The 14,215-nt window shown below is 41.2% G+C and overlaps 1 protein-coding gene across 2 annotated transcripts in view; it reads left to right on the forward strand.

Annotated features, from left to right (window-relative positions):
- The first annotated feature begins 203 nt into the window (after positions 1-203).
- The window catches only part of LOC106584063 (zinc finger CCCH domain-containing protein 3), an 88,700-nt gene continuing 74,688 nt past the window's right edge, over positions 204-14,215 (forward strand). Inside the window, exons 1-4 of one of the 2 annotated variants that reach the window (XM_014168895.3) lie at positions 204-334; positions 579-827; positions 924-2,166; positions 2,778-2,998. In XM_014168895.3, the coding sequence (XP_014024370.1) occupies positions 289-334; positions 579-827; positions 924-2,166; positions 2,778-2,998 (1,759 nt within the window). In that variant the 5' untranslated portion in view covers positions 204-288. Of the gene's footprint in view, positions 335-578; positions 2,167-2,777; positions 2,999-14,215 lie in introns of both variants that reach the window. The other variant, XM_014168894.3, reaches the window with a different exon arrangement.

Here is a 14,215-nt window from a genome sequence, read left to right on the forward strand (position 1 = left end):
CCGTTCATGTCTTTTTTTTTTAGTTTCTTCAGGTAATGATTCGCAGGGTAATACTTATGGATCATTCTGAAAGAGACCTCTGACATTGTTAACAAGCAAGTTTTTGTGTGGTAATATTAGTGACCAATGTATTCCAGTACATATTGCATGTCTCGTCTGGCCTTGCATCTGATTGGTCGAGTAGGTGGGATTTCCGACATTGTGGCTGTGGTAACGACCAAACTCCTCAACACGTAACCTACAATCGCGACGCTGGATGATGACGTTTGAGTTTAGGACATAAACAACATGGATGAGAGAGAAGCGCTGAAAAGGCAAATCGATCTTTTGCAAAGTAATATGGTGTTTTACAGTTCAGTTAACATTACTGATACACTATATTTAATAACTAATACTTACCAGTTACAATTGAAAGCTGTCACGTTGGCTGTTGGAACCACCACGTTCTCTGTTGATGCCTAGCTAACGCTATCTAATTTAGCTGGCACAAATTGACGTTGCTAGCTAGATACACGCTTTTCAACTTTAATTAACCACTTTTGCCAGTTACTTCTTAACCTCTTTCTGTCATCTCACAGATCTCATCAATAACCATAGAAGTATCCATGGTGATGCCCCTTCTTGTTCTGGCCAGCAGTGGCACCCAGCGAGACCACCAGCCCGAGGCAGGAGTCCCAGCTCATTTTTCAGCTCTACATTCCCCTCGCGGGGTGGGCCTCAACCCACAGGACACTGGAGGAAGACCTACACCCTCAGTAGCAAGACCAGCGCACCCCAGCACAGTAGACCTACTACACGGACTGCCAAGCCCTCTCTAGAGCAGCAAGGTAGACCAATACAGATTACCAAGCCCTCTTTAGAGCAGGCCTTAGATTCTGCATCACCAAACTCCTCTACTGGCTTCCTGTCCCTTCATGTTGCAGATACCTTACAGTCCAGCCACAGCAGTAAGGACCCAGCTAGAGGAGAGAAGGATGGAACAAAATGTTCTACGTCTAGGGATCTAACAGGAACGAGGGGCCAGCAGTACGCACTCACGGGGGGAGTGAGAAGATCTATGACGGGGACAGGCAGTGGATCCACAGCTATAGAAACAGAACTCAGCAGAGGAAGGACAGAACCTGGGGGCAAGGCTGGGCTGGGAGTCTTGGGGCTTAAAGGGCCTGGACCTCCAAAGGACCAGCATAGAGAAACAAAACACGATATTCAGGCCAAGACTGAAGGGAAGAGCATAGGACTGGGACTGCCTCTGATGATGACCACCCCTGGACAAATGGACTTGTCAGGTTTCCCTACCTCAGCCAAAACGACCACCACTGCCACCAGGGTCCAGAGCACTGCTCAGCTACATATTAAACATTGTGTGACTGGGAAAGCCAACACAGCAGCTAAGCAGGTTGTCGCCAAGGCAACCTCCAACAACAACCCCACCCCTAGCGATGTCAATTCACTTCCACTACCCCTTCCACCTCCTCTCTCTGCTCCCCCTAGTGCCTCTCTCAGTCCCAGGTCCAAGCTCACCCCAGCCCAGCCAGCCTCCTCTCCCCATAACCACTCCAAGTTTACCTGGGTGAAGAGCCATCAGCCAGGAGGAGTCAGGCCCAGCAAGGTCAGAACAGAGTCCCGGCCCCCAGAAAATCAAATCACACCTGTCACCACCACAGTCTCCCATTCTGGGGTCCCTAGCAGTTTCTCTTCCAGCCTCAGTTCCAGTAGGAAAGCCTTTGCCCCCAGAAAGAAGGTTCCCCGTAGGCTCAGTTTATCCACTGCAGTCCCTAAGACCTCCAAGTACACCTGGGTGTCCTCCTCTGCAGGGGCCCAGGCTAGGCTGTCCCGGAAGCCCCTCTCACCCAAAGACCTCCTCAAAGAGGAGGGGGTAGCCAAGAAACCAAAATCCCAAAATCTTTTAGCCAAGCAGTGTAAGGCAGCAGGGGCCTCCTCCTCCACTACCCTCAGTAGTCGCTACCGCTGGAAGGCAGGGTCTGGGGGAGGGGGGCAGACTGGCTCCGGGACAGGGTCCAGAGGTGGGTCTCTGTTCCGCTGGACCTCAGAGAAAGAGAACGGGTCCAGTGTCCCTCCATCTGTAACTCAACGCACCGCCTCCTCTTCCCCTGGAGGGTTCAAACTCAGGAGCAGGATGAAGATCATCAGGAGGTCTGTTAGCAGGTGAGAAAGAAGAGGATGAGGGCAGCCAGTGATTTTTCTCATCCATTCTCTTACTATAGAGAGCAATAGTAATGGCGTCTTTTTGTAAGCACTAACTCCGCCATGGCTCTTTGGGTCAAAGTCTATGGGGAGCTGAATGGATTTTTGGGGGGAGGGGGTGAGGGTTTGGATAAACGTGAAAATAAGGTCTCTGGTAAACACAAGCTTAGGAGATCTTATACATTTTCTTCTTTGAGATAAATTTCTTCTAACAACTTTTTGTGAATTTTGAAGCATTTATGTTAAAGAAAAAGGACTTAAAGCACATGTTAACTCAGGGGTTCCCAAACTTTTTCGTTCAGGCCCCCGTTCCAGCATTAGGGAACATCCTGCGCCCCCCCTTCAAGCGCACACGCCATGTCTGTTACTATTGGCAAAAGCGCTATTCATGGCACAAACTGTTCACACCCCTCTTGGCAGAGGAATTCATATTATTTCCCCACTACCTCTAACACACACACACACACACACACACACACACACACACACACACACACACACACACACACACACACACACACCTACCTCTAACATACACATCTACCTCTAACACACACTCCTATGTATTACAGTGGGTCTGGGGCAGAACGGAGATCCAGCCCAGCAGCCATGACCCTGATCAGCCGCTACTCTCTGCGCCTTAGGACACACACTCCAGTCCGGACACACACTGCAGTGAGGACACGCACCCTTGTCCAGAGCCCGGGGGGTGTGAAGAGGACCCCGTCCCTTGAACTGGTCTCATTTGGCAGACACAAGCTACGACGTCTCTCCCCCAACCCCTCCAGGACAGGTAGGAAAAGAGAGCTGGGGAAAAGGGGGCAAACACACATGATGTACAGTCCTATTAGGGCCAGTAGGTTTTTCTGACATTGGCTAGTGACCTGAACAAAAAAAACATCTTCCATGTAACTCCAAAATCAATGTAGGAATTAATGGAGTTCCTTTCCATTCTAACATTTCAATTAAAAAAAACATGTTTTTATACATTTCGCTAGCAGGGTTCGGGTGAATCCCACAAATAAAATTCCAATTCAATTCCCTCTCCCTATAAATTCCATCAATTCAACATTCCAGCAGGGTTGGGGTCAATTGCTCAAATTCAATTCCAATGTAATTCCCTCTCCATATAAATCCCATCAATTCAATACAAAATTCCATAGCAGTTCTTCAATTCTGAGTAAATTCAACTTGAATTCCATTTCTGAGTCAATAAAAAAATACAATTCCTAATTCATTATTCTGCCACAACAATTCACTCAATTCAATTAATCTCAAATACAAATTCTAAATCAATTCAAAACTACAATTCTTAATTCAATATTCTGCCACAACAATTCAAATAATGACATTTCCTCACTCGACCAATTCCCTGAATTTAAATTCCTTCTTTCAACTCAAGCCAAACAACCCAACTACCTCAACTCGTGGCAGATTCCAAAGACAAATTTAACCTCTTGACAAATTAAGAGGGAATATTCCTGGTAAACGTCAATGTCCCAAGAATTCTGAAAACATTCATGAATTTGGGGAATTAGATTAACATATAAAATAATACAATAAGATGCTTTTCAAATTAAAACATACCATCATAAAGATGTAAAACGTTATCCTAAATATAACCCATCCAATTTGTGAATATCATAGATAAGTTAAAGCTGTTTAATACGAACAGCATCAAATAATGCAGAAAATGCTGAATTCTCAATTCCATTCGATTGCGGCTGCTGTTTTATTCATTAGTGTGTTATACAGTTTTTCCCCAATTGTTTTGGAACATTGTAGGGAACAAAGCTCCATGCTCTAAAAACAATTGCCAAACCTTTTTTTATGAGATTGGGAAAACACCTAAAACACATTTGCTTCATTTTTTTAATATTCAAACGAAACCCTTTATATAACATACCCTTTATGTAACATTTACACATCAGTTGCCTAAATGTATAGTTCGAAACAAGATTCATGATAGAAATGAGAGTATCGTCCAGTGCCGTGGTCATGTGGACAACACTCCCAGCAACAAGCAAATGTGTGCTTCTGCACCGGAGACCAGTGTTCAATCCCCGTTTCCACCTTTCATGCAATTTGTCTGTCTAAATAAAGCACAAATTCTACAGGAAGAGTGGATTTCCACTCCAAATAATGTATTTAATTGGTTTATTAATTCAGTAGTTCAATTTACACTTAGTGTTGTAAAATAGGCCGTTGGTGTTAATAACTTGAGTTGAGTGTGATTGTCATTTTTACTCTGTGTAGAATAAAACATTCACATTCAAAACCATAGCCACCATTATCATATTTCCCAGCATACTTTATTGCAGGTCGATTTTTTGAATTGTTTATTACAATTTCTGTGTTTTTGCATGCACATCGATTGATTGATTGTTCTGATGCTGTACAAAGATAAATAACAAACAATTTTCTAATCTAATTCAATCCGTTAGTGGTTGGACTTATTGCACCCGTTAATGAGATCATTGTTCAAGTTGAAATGGTTTAGGTAGTTTCCTTTGTCCAATTCTCCCTACCTTGGCAGTCGTTATAAATGCAGGTTGTGGGTGATTTAAAAGTTCCAATTGCTGGATATCCATATCCATATTACTTTGCAAGCCAGCATAATGTGACTTGCTTGATGTGACCTGCAAACCATGAGATTCAGACCACTGTGTTATGGTAAAACTAGGCTGTTGCAGTATAGGCTAATGATATGTGTTGTCATAAAGGGTTACATTTGAAGGATAAGATATTCACTTAGGCCACTCAGGAACATTCAATGTCATCTTGGTAAGCAACTCCAGTGCATATTTGGCCTTGTCTCCCAGTGTCTGTTGGAAAGTAGACTGAACCAGGTTTTCCCCTAGGATTTTGCTTGTGCTTAGCTCTATTCCGTTTTATCCAAAATAACTACCTTGCCGTTGACAAACATACCCATAACATGATGCTTGAAAATATGAAGAGGTACTCAGTGTTGTTGGATTTGCTCCAAACATAATGTGTTGTATTCAGGACATAACGCTTTTTTTGTTGCAGTTTTACTTTAGTGCCCTATTGCAAACAGGATGCATGTTTTTTAATATTCGTATTCTGTACAAGCTTCCTTAATTCACTCTTTCATGCAGGTTAGTATTGTGGAGTAACTACAATGTTGATCCATGCTCAGTTTTCGCCTATCACCTCCATTAAACTCTATATCTGTTTAAAGCCACAATTGGTGAAATCCCTGAGCGGTTTCCGTCCTTTCCGGCAACTGAGTTAGGAAGGACGCCTGTATCTTTGTAGTGACTGGGTGTATTGATACACCATCCAAAGTGTAATTAATAACTTCCATATGCTCAAAGAGATATTCAATGTCTGCCCCCCCCCCAAAAAAAAAATCTTCTAATAGGTGCCCTACTTTGCGAGGCATTGGAAACCCTCCCTGGTCTTTGTGGTTGAATCTGTGTTTGAAATTCACTGGTCGACTGAGGGACCTTACAGATAATTGTATGTATGGGGTACAGAGATGAGGTAGTCATTCCAAAATAATTTGAAATACTATTATTGCACACAGAGTGAGTCCATGCAACTTATTATGTGACTTGTTAAGCACATTTTTACTACTGAACGTTAGGTTTTCAATAACAAAGGGGTTGAATATTTATTGACTCAAAACATTTATTGACTCAAGACAAAATCCTAGCGGAAAACCTGGTTCATTTCAGCTTTCATTTTTAATTTGTACAAATGTCTAAAAACATAATTCCATTTTGACATGTACAGTGGGGCAAAAAAGTATTTAGTCAGCCATCAATTGTGCAAGTTCTCCCACTTAAAAAGATGAGAGAGGCCTGTAATTTTCATCATAGGTACACGTCAACTATGACAGACAAAATGAGAAAGAAAATTACATTGGAGGATTTTTAATGAATTTATTTGCAAATTATGGTGGAAAATAAGTATTTGGTCACCTACAAACAAGCAAGATTTCTGGCTCTCACAGACCTGTAACTTCTTCTTTAAGAGGCTCCTCTGTCCTCCACTCGTTACCTGTATTAATGGCACCTGTTTGAACTTGTTATCAGTATAAAAGACACCTGTCCACAACCTCAAACAGTCACACTCCAAATTCCACTATGGCCAAGACCAAAGAGCAGTCAAAGGACACCAGAAACAAAATTGTAGACCTGCACCAGGCTGGGAAGACTGAATCTGCAATAGGTAAGCAGCTTGGTTTGAAGAAATCAACTGTGGGAGCAATTATTAGGAAATGGAAGACATACAAGACCACTGATAATCTCCCTCGATCTGGGGCTCCACGCAAGATCTCACCCCGTGGGGTCAAAATGATCACAAGAACGGTGAGCAAAAATCCCAGAACCACACGGGGGGACCTAGTGAATCACCTGCAGAGAGCTGGGACCAAAGTAACAAAGCCTACCATCAGTAACACACTACGCCGCCAGGGACTCAAATCCTGCAGTGCCAGACGTGTCCCCCTGCTTAAGCCAGTACATGTCCAGGCCCGTCTGAAGTTTGCTAGAGAGCATTTTGATGATCCAGAAGAGGATTGGGAGGATGTCATATGGTCAGATGAAACCAAAATATAACTTTTTGGTAAAAACTCAACTCGTCGTGTTTGGAGGACAAAGAATGCGGAGTTGCATCCAAAGAACACCATACCTACTGTGAAGCATGGGGGTGGAAACATCATGCTTTGGGGCTGTTTTTCTGCAAAGGGACCAGGACGACTGATCCGTGTAAAGGAAAGAATGAATGGGGCCATGTATCGTGAGATTTTGAGTGAAAACCTCCTTCCATCAGCAAGGGCATTGAAGATGAAACGTGGCTGGGTCTTTCAGCATGACAATGATCCCAAACACACCGCCCGTGCAACGGATGAGTGGCTTCGTAAGAAGCATTTCAAGGTCCTGGAGTGGCCTAGCCAGTCTCCAGATCTCAACCCCATAGAAAATCTTTGGAGGGAGTTGAAAGTCCGTGTTGCCCAGCGACAGCCCCAAAACATCACTGCTCTAGAGGAGATCTGCATGGAGGAATGGGCCAAAATACCAGCAACAGTGTGTGAAAACCTTGTGAAGACTTACAGAAAACGTTTGACCTGTGTCATTGCCAACAAAGGGTATATAACCTCTTACATCTAGACGTTCCGCTAGCGGAACACCTGCTCCAATATCCAATGATGGGCGTGGCGCGAAATACAAACTCCTCTAAAATCCGAAAACTTCAATTTTTCAAACATATGACTATTTTACAGCATTTTAAAGACAAGACTCTCGTTAATCTAACCACACTGTCCGATTTCAAAAAGGCTTTACAGCGAAAGCAAAACATTAGATTATGTCAGCAGAGTACCCAGCCAGAAATAATCAGACACCCATTTTTCAAGCTAGCATATAATGTCACAAAAAACAAAACCACAGCTAAATGCAGCACTAACCTTTGATGATCTTCATCAGATGACAACCCTAGGACATTGTTATACAATGCATGCATGTTTTGTTCAATCAAGTTCATATTTATATCAAAAACCTTTTTACATTAGCATGTGACGTTCAGAACTAGCATATCCCCCGCAAACATTCGGTGAATTTACTAAATTACTCACGATAAACGTTCACAAAAAACATAACAATTATTTTAAGAATTATAGATACAGAACTCCTCTATGCACTCGATGTCCGATTTTAAAATAGCTTTTCGGTGAAAGCACATTTTGCAATATTCTCAGTAGATAGCCCAGCCATCACGGCTAGCCATTTAGACACCGACCAAGTTTAGCCCTGACCAAACTCCGATTTACTATTACAAAAGTTTGATTACCTTTGGTGTTCTTCGTCAGAATGCACTCCCAGGACTGCTACTTCAATAACAAATGTTGGTTTGGTTCAAAATAATCCATCGTTATATCCAAATAGCGGCGTTTTGTTCGTGCGTTCAAGACACTATCCGAAGTGTAAATAAGGGTCACGAGCATGGCGCAATTCGTGACAAAAGATTTCTAAATATTCCATTACCGTACTTCGAAGCATGTCAACCGCTGTTTAAAATCAATTTTTATGCCATTTTTCTCGTAAAAAAGCGATAATATTCCGACCGGGAATCTGCGTTTAGGTAAACAGACGAAAGAAAACAAGGCATGGGGTCGACGCGGGCACGCGCCTGAGTCTCACAGTACTGTAACCAGCCACTACCCAAACACGCTACTTTTTTTCAGCCAGAGCCTGCAAAGCCACGATTCAGCTTTTTGCCGCCTTCTGAGAGCCCATGGGAGCCGTAGGAAGTGTCACGTAACAGCAGAGATCCTCTGTAATGGATAGAGATAATCAAGAAGGGCAAGAAATTGTCAGACAGGGCACTTCCTGCATGGAATCTTCTCAGGTTTTGGCCTGCCAAATGAGTTCTGTTATACTCACAGACACCATTCAAACAGTTTTAGAAACTTTGGAGTGTTTTCTATCTAAAGCTAATAATTATATGCATATTCTAGTTTCTGGGCAGGAGTAATAATCAGATTAAATCGGGTACGTTTTTTATCCGGCTGTGAAAATACTGCCCCCTAGCCATAACAAGATAACAAAGTATTGAGAAACTTTTGTTATTGACCAAATACTTGTTTTCCACCATAATTTGCAAATAAATTCATAAAAAATCCTACAATGTGATTTTCTTGATTTTTTTTTTTCTTCTCATTTTGTCTGTCATAGTTGAAGTGCACCTATGATGAAAACTACAGGCCTCTCTCATCTTTTTAAGTGGGAGAACTTGCACAATTGGTGGCTGACTAAATACTTTTTTGCCCCACTGTATGTAGGGGTATTGTGTTTAGGCCAGTGACATAAAATCTCAATTTAATCCATTTTAAAATCAGGCTGTAACAACAAAATGTGGAAAAAGTGAAGTGGTGTGAATACTTTCTGAGGGCACTGTATGTTGTAGAATTAAAAAGAAATACAAAATAATTGACTAAACAATACTCGGTGGAATTTGAATTTTCTCTCCTTATAAAAGGCGTCCTTAAGTGATATTCACCCAAATTACAAAATGACAATACCATAGTTCAAAAACTGCTTACAGCTAAGGAAACCAACATGTAATTTTGGTGAACTATCATGTTAATTGAACCTGTATATTGCCCGTCGACTCCTCATTAGAAAACATGAAAATAATAATGTGTATACAGTATTGTATATAATAATGTGATTTAAAACAAAGTTTGAATCCAATTTCAATGCAATTTCAATGCAATGCAATAATACATGGTCATAGCCTCTATGACCACATGATAAAAATGTCAGGACCAATGGCCTCTCATATATTATTGCTTTTATACAATGGGTTACCAGCATGAAAAAGCAAGATTCTTTCCCAAACCATCTTTTTTTTCAACAAAACATGATGATACATTCACTAACACTGGTTGTCAAGTGCAATTTTAGGCATTCTCTGGTTGTTAGTTCTTTTCGCTTTGACTGCTGTGTAAAGCAAAACTACCCAAGCGCTGGTTAATAGTTCCAGAACTTTGCAAGTTGCTATGGCAAACCAAAATGGTTGCTATGGAGGCTTTTCCCCCACCTTGCTAGTTTGCCAACTACACAGCTAACACAATCACTTCAGACTGAAGCTAGAAAGACAGCAAAGTATCTGCATTTCTTTTCATTTTACCCGTTTTTCTATTGATATTTCTTTGTATATATCCATAGAAATTATGCTGATTCGTGATTTCAACTGTCTGAGAAAAATTGCCTGTCTCGTCCGGTCACGTTCATTATTATTTGTATTTATTTTATTTTATTTCACCTTTATTTAACCAGGTAGGCAAGTTGAGAACAAGTTCTCATTTACGATAAAGCAAAGCAGTTTGACACATACAACAACACAGAGTTACATTTACATTTACATTTAAGTCATTTAGCAGACGCTCTTATCCAGAGCGACTTACAAAATGGTGCATTCACCTTATGATATCCAGTGGAACAACCACTTTACAATAGTGCATCTAAATCTTTTAAGGGGGGGTTACACATGGAGTAAAACAAACCTACAGTCAATAATATAGTAGAAAAATAAGTCTATATACAAAGTGAGCAAATGATGTGAGATAAGCGAGGTAAAGGCAAAAAAGGTCATGGTGGCGAAGTAAATACAATATAGCAAGTAAAACACTGGAATGGTAGATTTGCAGTGGAAGAAAGTGTAAAGTAGAAATAATGGGGTGCGAAGGAGCAAAATAAATAAATACAGTAGGGGAAGAGGTAGTTATGGGCCACAGTGGAAATCGAATTTCAATATTGTAACAATGTTGCAACAGTTGGAGATATTTTGTGATGCTTTTTACTGTGTTGATCAAGTTTATAAATTGTGCAGATGAGACAGTGGATCTGTAAAAGTAGTAGTCGTGTGTTGCTAGGTAACGGTGTAAACAATGTCACGTTTTATTAGGCCTAGGCGATATTGCCAAAATATCATAGTATATGGTATTTTAAAAAGTGTTGACGTTATTTGACGGTATTTTATGTTTTTGATTAATAAAAGTTCTACATTTGCTTTATGAGTAGTGCGTGACCCTAGGGTGACAACACATATATTATAAATTATTTCAATGGGTCTTTCTCCATTTGGATTGTTTTATACTGTTCAATTCAACTTCAACCTAAAATAATTCCCATCAATTTCTGCATTTCCTGCACTCATTTGCCACGATATGGGCAAAAATACTAGGCCTTATTTTTTAACCAAGTGTTGCAATTGCGATTTAGATCAAAACACTTGTGTGCATTTTTGGAATCATGGAAATAAAATGTTTATTATAATTCTATAGTTAGAATATAAATAATCATGGGCACTTTGAATACAGTGTTGTTTGACATGACAACGAATGAAAATGCCATGGACGAGTTATTGTGACAGGGTAGGAACCAAAGTGATGTTCAGTGTTTCCTATGGGACCCTATAATCTTTGGCTACATTAAATCTTTATTCATATAGCCAACATATTCATGCTTCGCCTATTCCTCTTTGATTTAGAAGATACTGTTACACAAACAACATGCTGATTTAAGACTTCACCAGTACTGGTATCAGGCTGTATTCGCTAGCTACGTTTGCTCTGACTAACTACTTTTATTAGCTAGTTTGCTAGCCAACTAACTAGCGATTAGCATTAGTGGCTAGCACGATTTAGCTTAACTTGCTAAGAACATACAAACTAGCTGTTTGCAGATGTAAGAAACACAAACTAATATTGTAAATATAGAACGCTTGTGGATTTATATTAAGAGCAAAGTGGAAACAACATCGTTGTCATCAACATTGTTGCATGTGCTGCATTGACCATGCAGACTGAACGAAAGTGTCTCGTGGTCAAGCAACAACAAATGCGCTCCTTGAGTGACAGGGGGTGGGACTAGGTCTGTGTGGAAAGATGAATGGAGAGAGCAGAGGGATGACACAAGTAGCGGAGTAAACTATAAAAATTGACATAACACACGGCGTATCACATTTAACAAACCAAACATTCAAATACCGTTATAGAAGGTAATGTAAAAATCCAAAGCGGTCCGTGCATAAATACCGGTTATATTAAAATACAATATACAGCCCAGCCCTACGTTTTATGAACGTACTGGCCATGTGTATGTTGTTTAGTATATCATCGGCAGGAAAGGTTGCTAGATCGAATCCCCGAGCTGACAAGGTAAAAATATGACGTTCTGCCCCCGAACGAGGCAGTTAACCCACTGTTTCTAGGCCGTCATTGTAAATAAGAATTTGTTCTTAACTGACTTGCCTAGTTAAATAAAAAATAAAATTCCATTCCAAGGACGCTTCATGTTAAATTTCATTTCAATTTCAAATCACAGTTTAAATTCCAGTTCCATTCCAGGGATGATATTCTTTTAAAATGCAATTCAAATTCAGACAGTCTAAATTCCAGTTAAATTCCAATTACGTTTTCTGACGATGTAATTCTTCACCTCCTGCTTGAATTCCAAAATTGAATTCGGAATTTGAAATTAAATTGGAATTTACCCCCCAACCTTGATCACTAGCAATCACAGAATGAACACATTTTGAATTACATACCTACAGTAGAAAAGAGGATAATATATTATTTCTAATGATTTTAACTTTGTTTTTCAACTCCTAATATTTAAGCAAATTACATTCATTGGAGCCAATTTCACTCACTGGAGTAGCTGACATAAGCTTTGAAAAGGTACCCGTGAATAGGCTGGCTAATTATTCAGATAGCTGTGAGTGGTGTCTTAGTCTGTGTTAGCTACTGTGTGACTAATTCACTTAAAGATGAAATCCTTAATGTTGAAACTGACACTTCTGTTTGGGATATTACAGCACAAAGAGGTTACTGCAAACAATCACTGTTTGTTGCCATCTTTAATGAATATATCCCTCTGTGTAGAATTACATGACATGGACTGGAGTAGTGTGGATATAATCTGTCTTAACAGCTCTATGGTTTAGTCATTTTAGGACACTGTGATCATTTTGCGCTTTGCAGTGCTCGAATCGACCAATCTGCCGATGGTATCCCGCACTTTCTCCAGTCTCCTGCAGGGGGCAACATACCCATCTCTATGGGAGGCCTATGGAGCAATGCAATGTGGTCTTTGTGTGAGGTCGGCAGTTAAGAAGAGAGGAGTGAGGGTGTGTGTGTGTGGGGGGGTGTAATTGATAGCCTGATTGAGCTGTGATGGTGAACAAGTGGTTTCAGTGGGTAATTTTCAGGGCTGGAGGTGGGGAAGAGAAGAGGCTCTACTATCAAGCCCTAACATCACCACACCACTCACCTCCCCATCTCCCCCAGCCAGCCCTCTAGATAAAAAGCAGCTTATGCATAATTATCATTTCGCAAATTGGATTGTTTTAACAAACTAGAGAATCTAGGCCTAACCTGATAGAAAGCAATCAGTGTTTTTACAACCCTCTACCCCTCTCTTCCTTCCATCCCCCGGTCATTCTGCTATAGCAGCCCCCGTCTGTGTAATCTCCCCCCAGTCAATGGAGTCGAGCAGACATTAGAAAAGACATCACTATTAACAATGGGCTTTATTCATCCTGATGGCTGGCTGTCTGGCCCTCTCCATCGCTCACTCTCTCTGTTTCTCTCCTTTCTCTCTCTTCATTCACCCTCCTCCTCTCACATCAACTCTCTGTCCTCCATTGTTTTCCTGCTGTTCTTCTCTTCTTGTTCTATCTCTCACCCCTCTCTCTCCCCTATCCAGTCATTCTTTCTCCTAGTTCTGTGCCTTATCTTCCCTTGTAAGTGTCGAAATGAAGCTGGCCTGAAGCAGGACATGTTGTTTTTTTCTCAGTGATGGAGGGAAGGAAGGAGAAACTGAGGAAAGAAGGGATGGAAAGAGAGAGGAAGATGGAACGAGGGAGAGAGAGAGGAAGATGGAACGAGGAAGATGGAACGAGGGGGAGAGAGAGGAAGATGGAACGAGGGAGAGAGAGAGGAAGATGGAAAGAGAGAGGGAAAGTAGCCATGTATGCTGCAGATAAGAGCTGCTAATAAAGAGCAAATTGAATTACTAATGATAGGGAGCAGTCTTACAGCTCTGATGACCACACACACAATGTTGTTTTCTCTTCGATGATCTCTCTTTCTCTCAGTGCAGCAGTAGTGCAGGTGTTAATTTGGCTGCCTGGATATCTACGGTTTAATTTAAAGAGAGCATAAAAGTGAGCATTCAAGGCCATTATGAATCGTGTGTGTGTGTGTGTGTGTGTGTGTGTGCGCGCTTATCTGTGAGCCCAGATAACCTAATAAAGCAGATAAACGACAGGAATGGACAGAATGTGGAGTGGAGGAGTGCTGAGCCATGTTGGTTCAGGCCCCATGTGATGGCTCGCTGGGAGTGGAGGGTCTCTCTCTCCCCCTCTCCATCTCTTTCAGCCTCTCTAAATCAAATCAAATGTAATTGTCACATACGCCGAATACAACAGGTGTAAACTTTACCGTGAAATACGTACTTACGAGCCCCTTCCCAAC

Source organism: Salmo salar, chromosome 23 (genome assembly GCF_965601325.2).
Source record: "Salmo salar chromosome 23, fSalSal1, whole genome shotgun sequence".
NCBI lineage: Eukaryota > Metazoa > Chordata > Actinopteri > Salmoniformes > Salmonidae > Salmo > Salmo salar.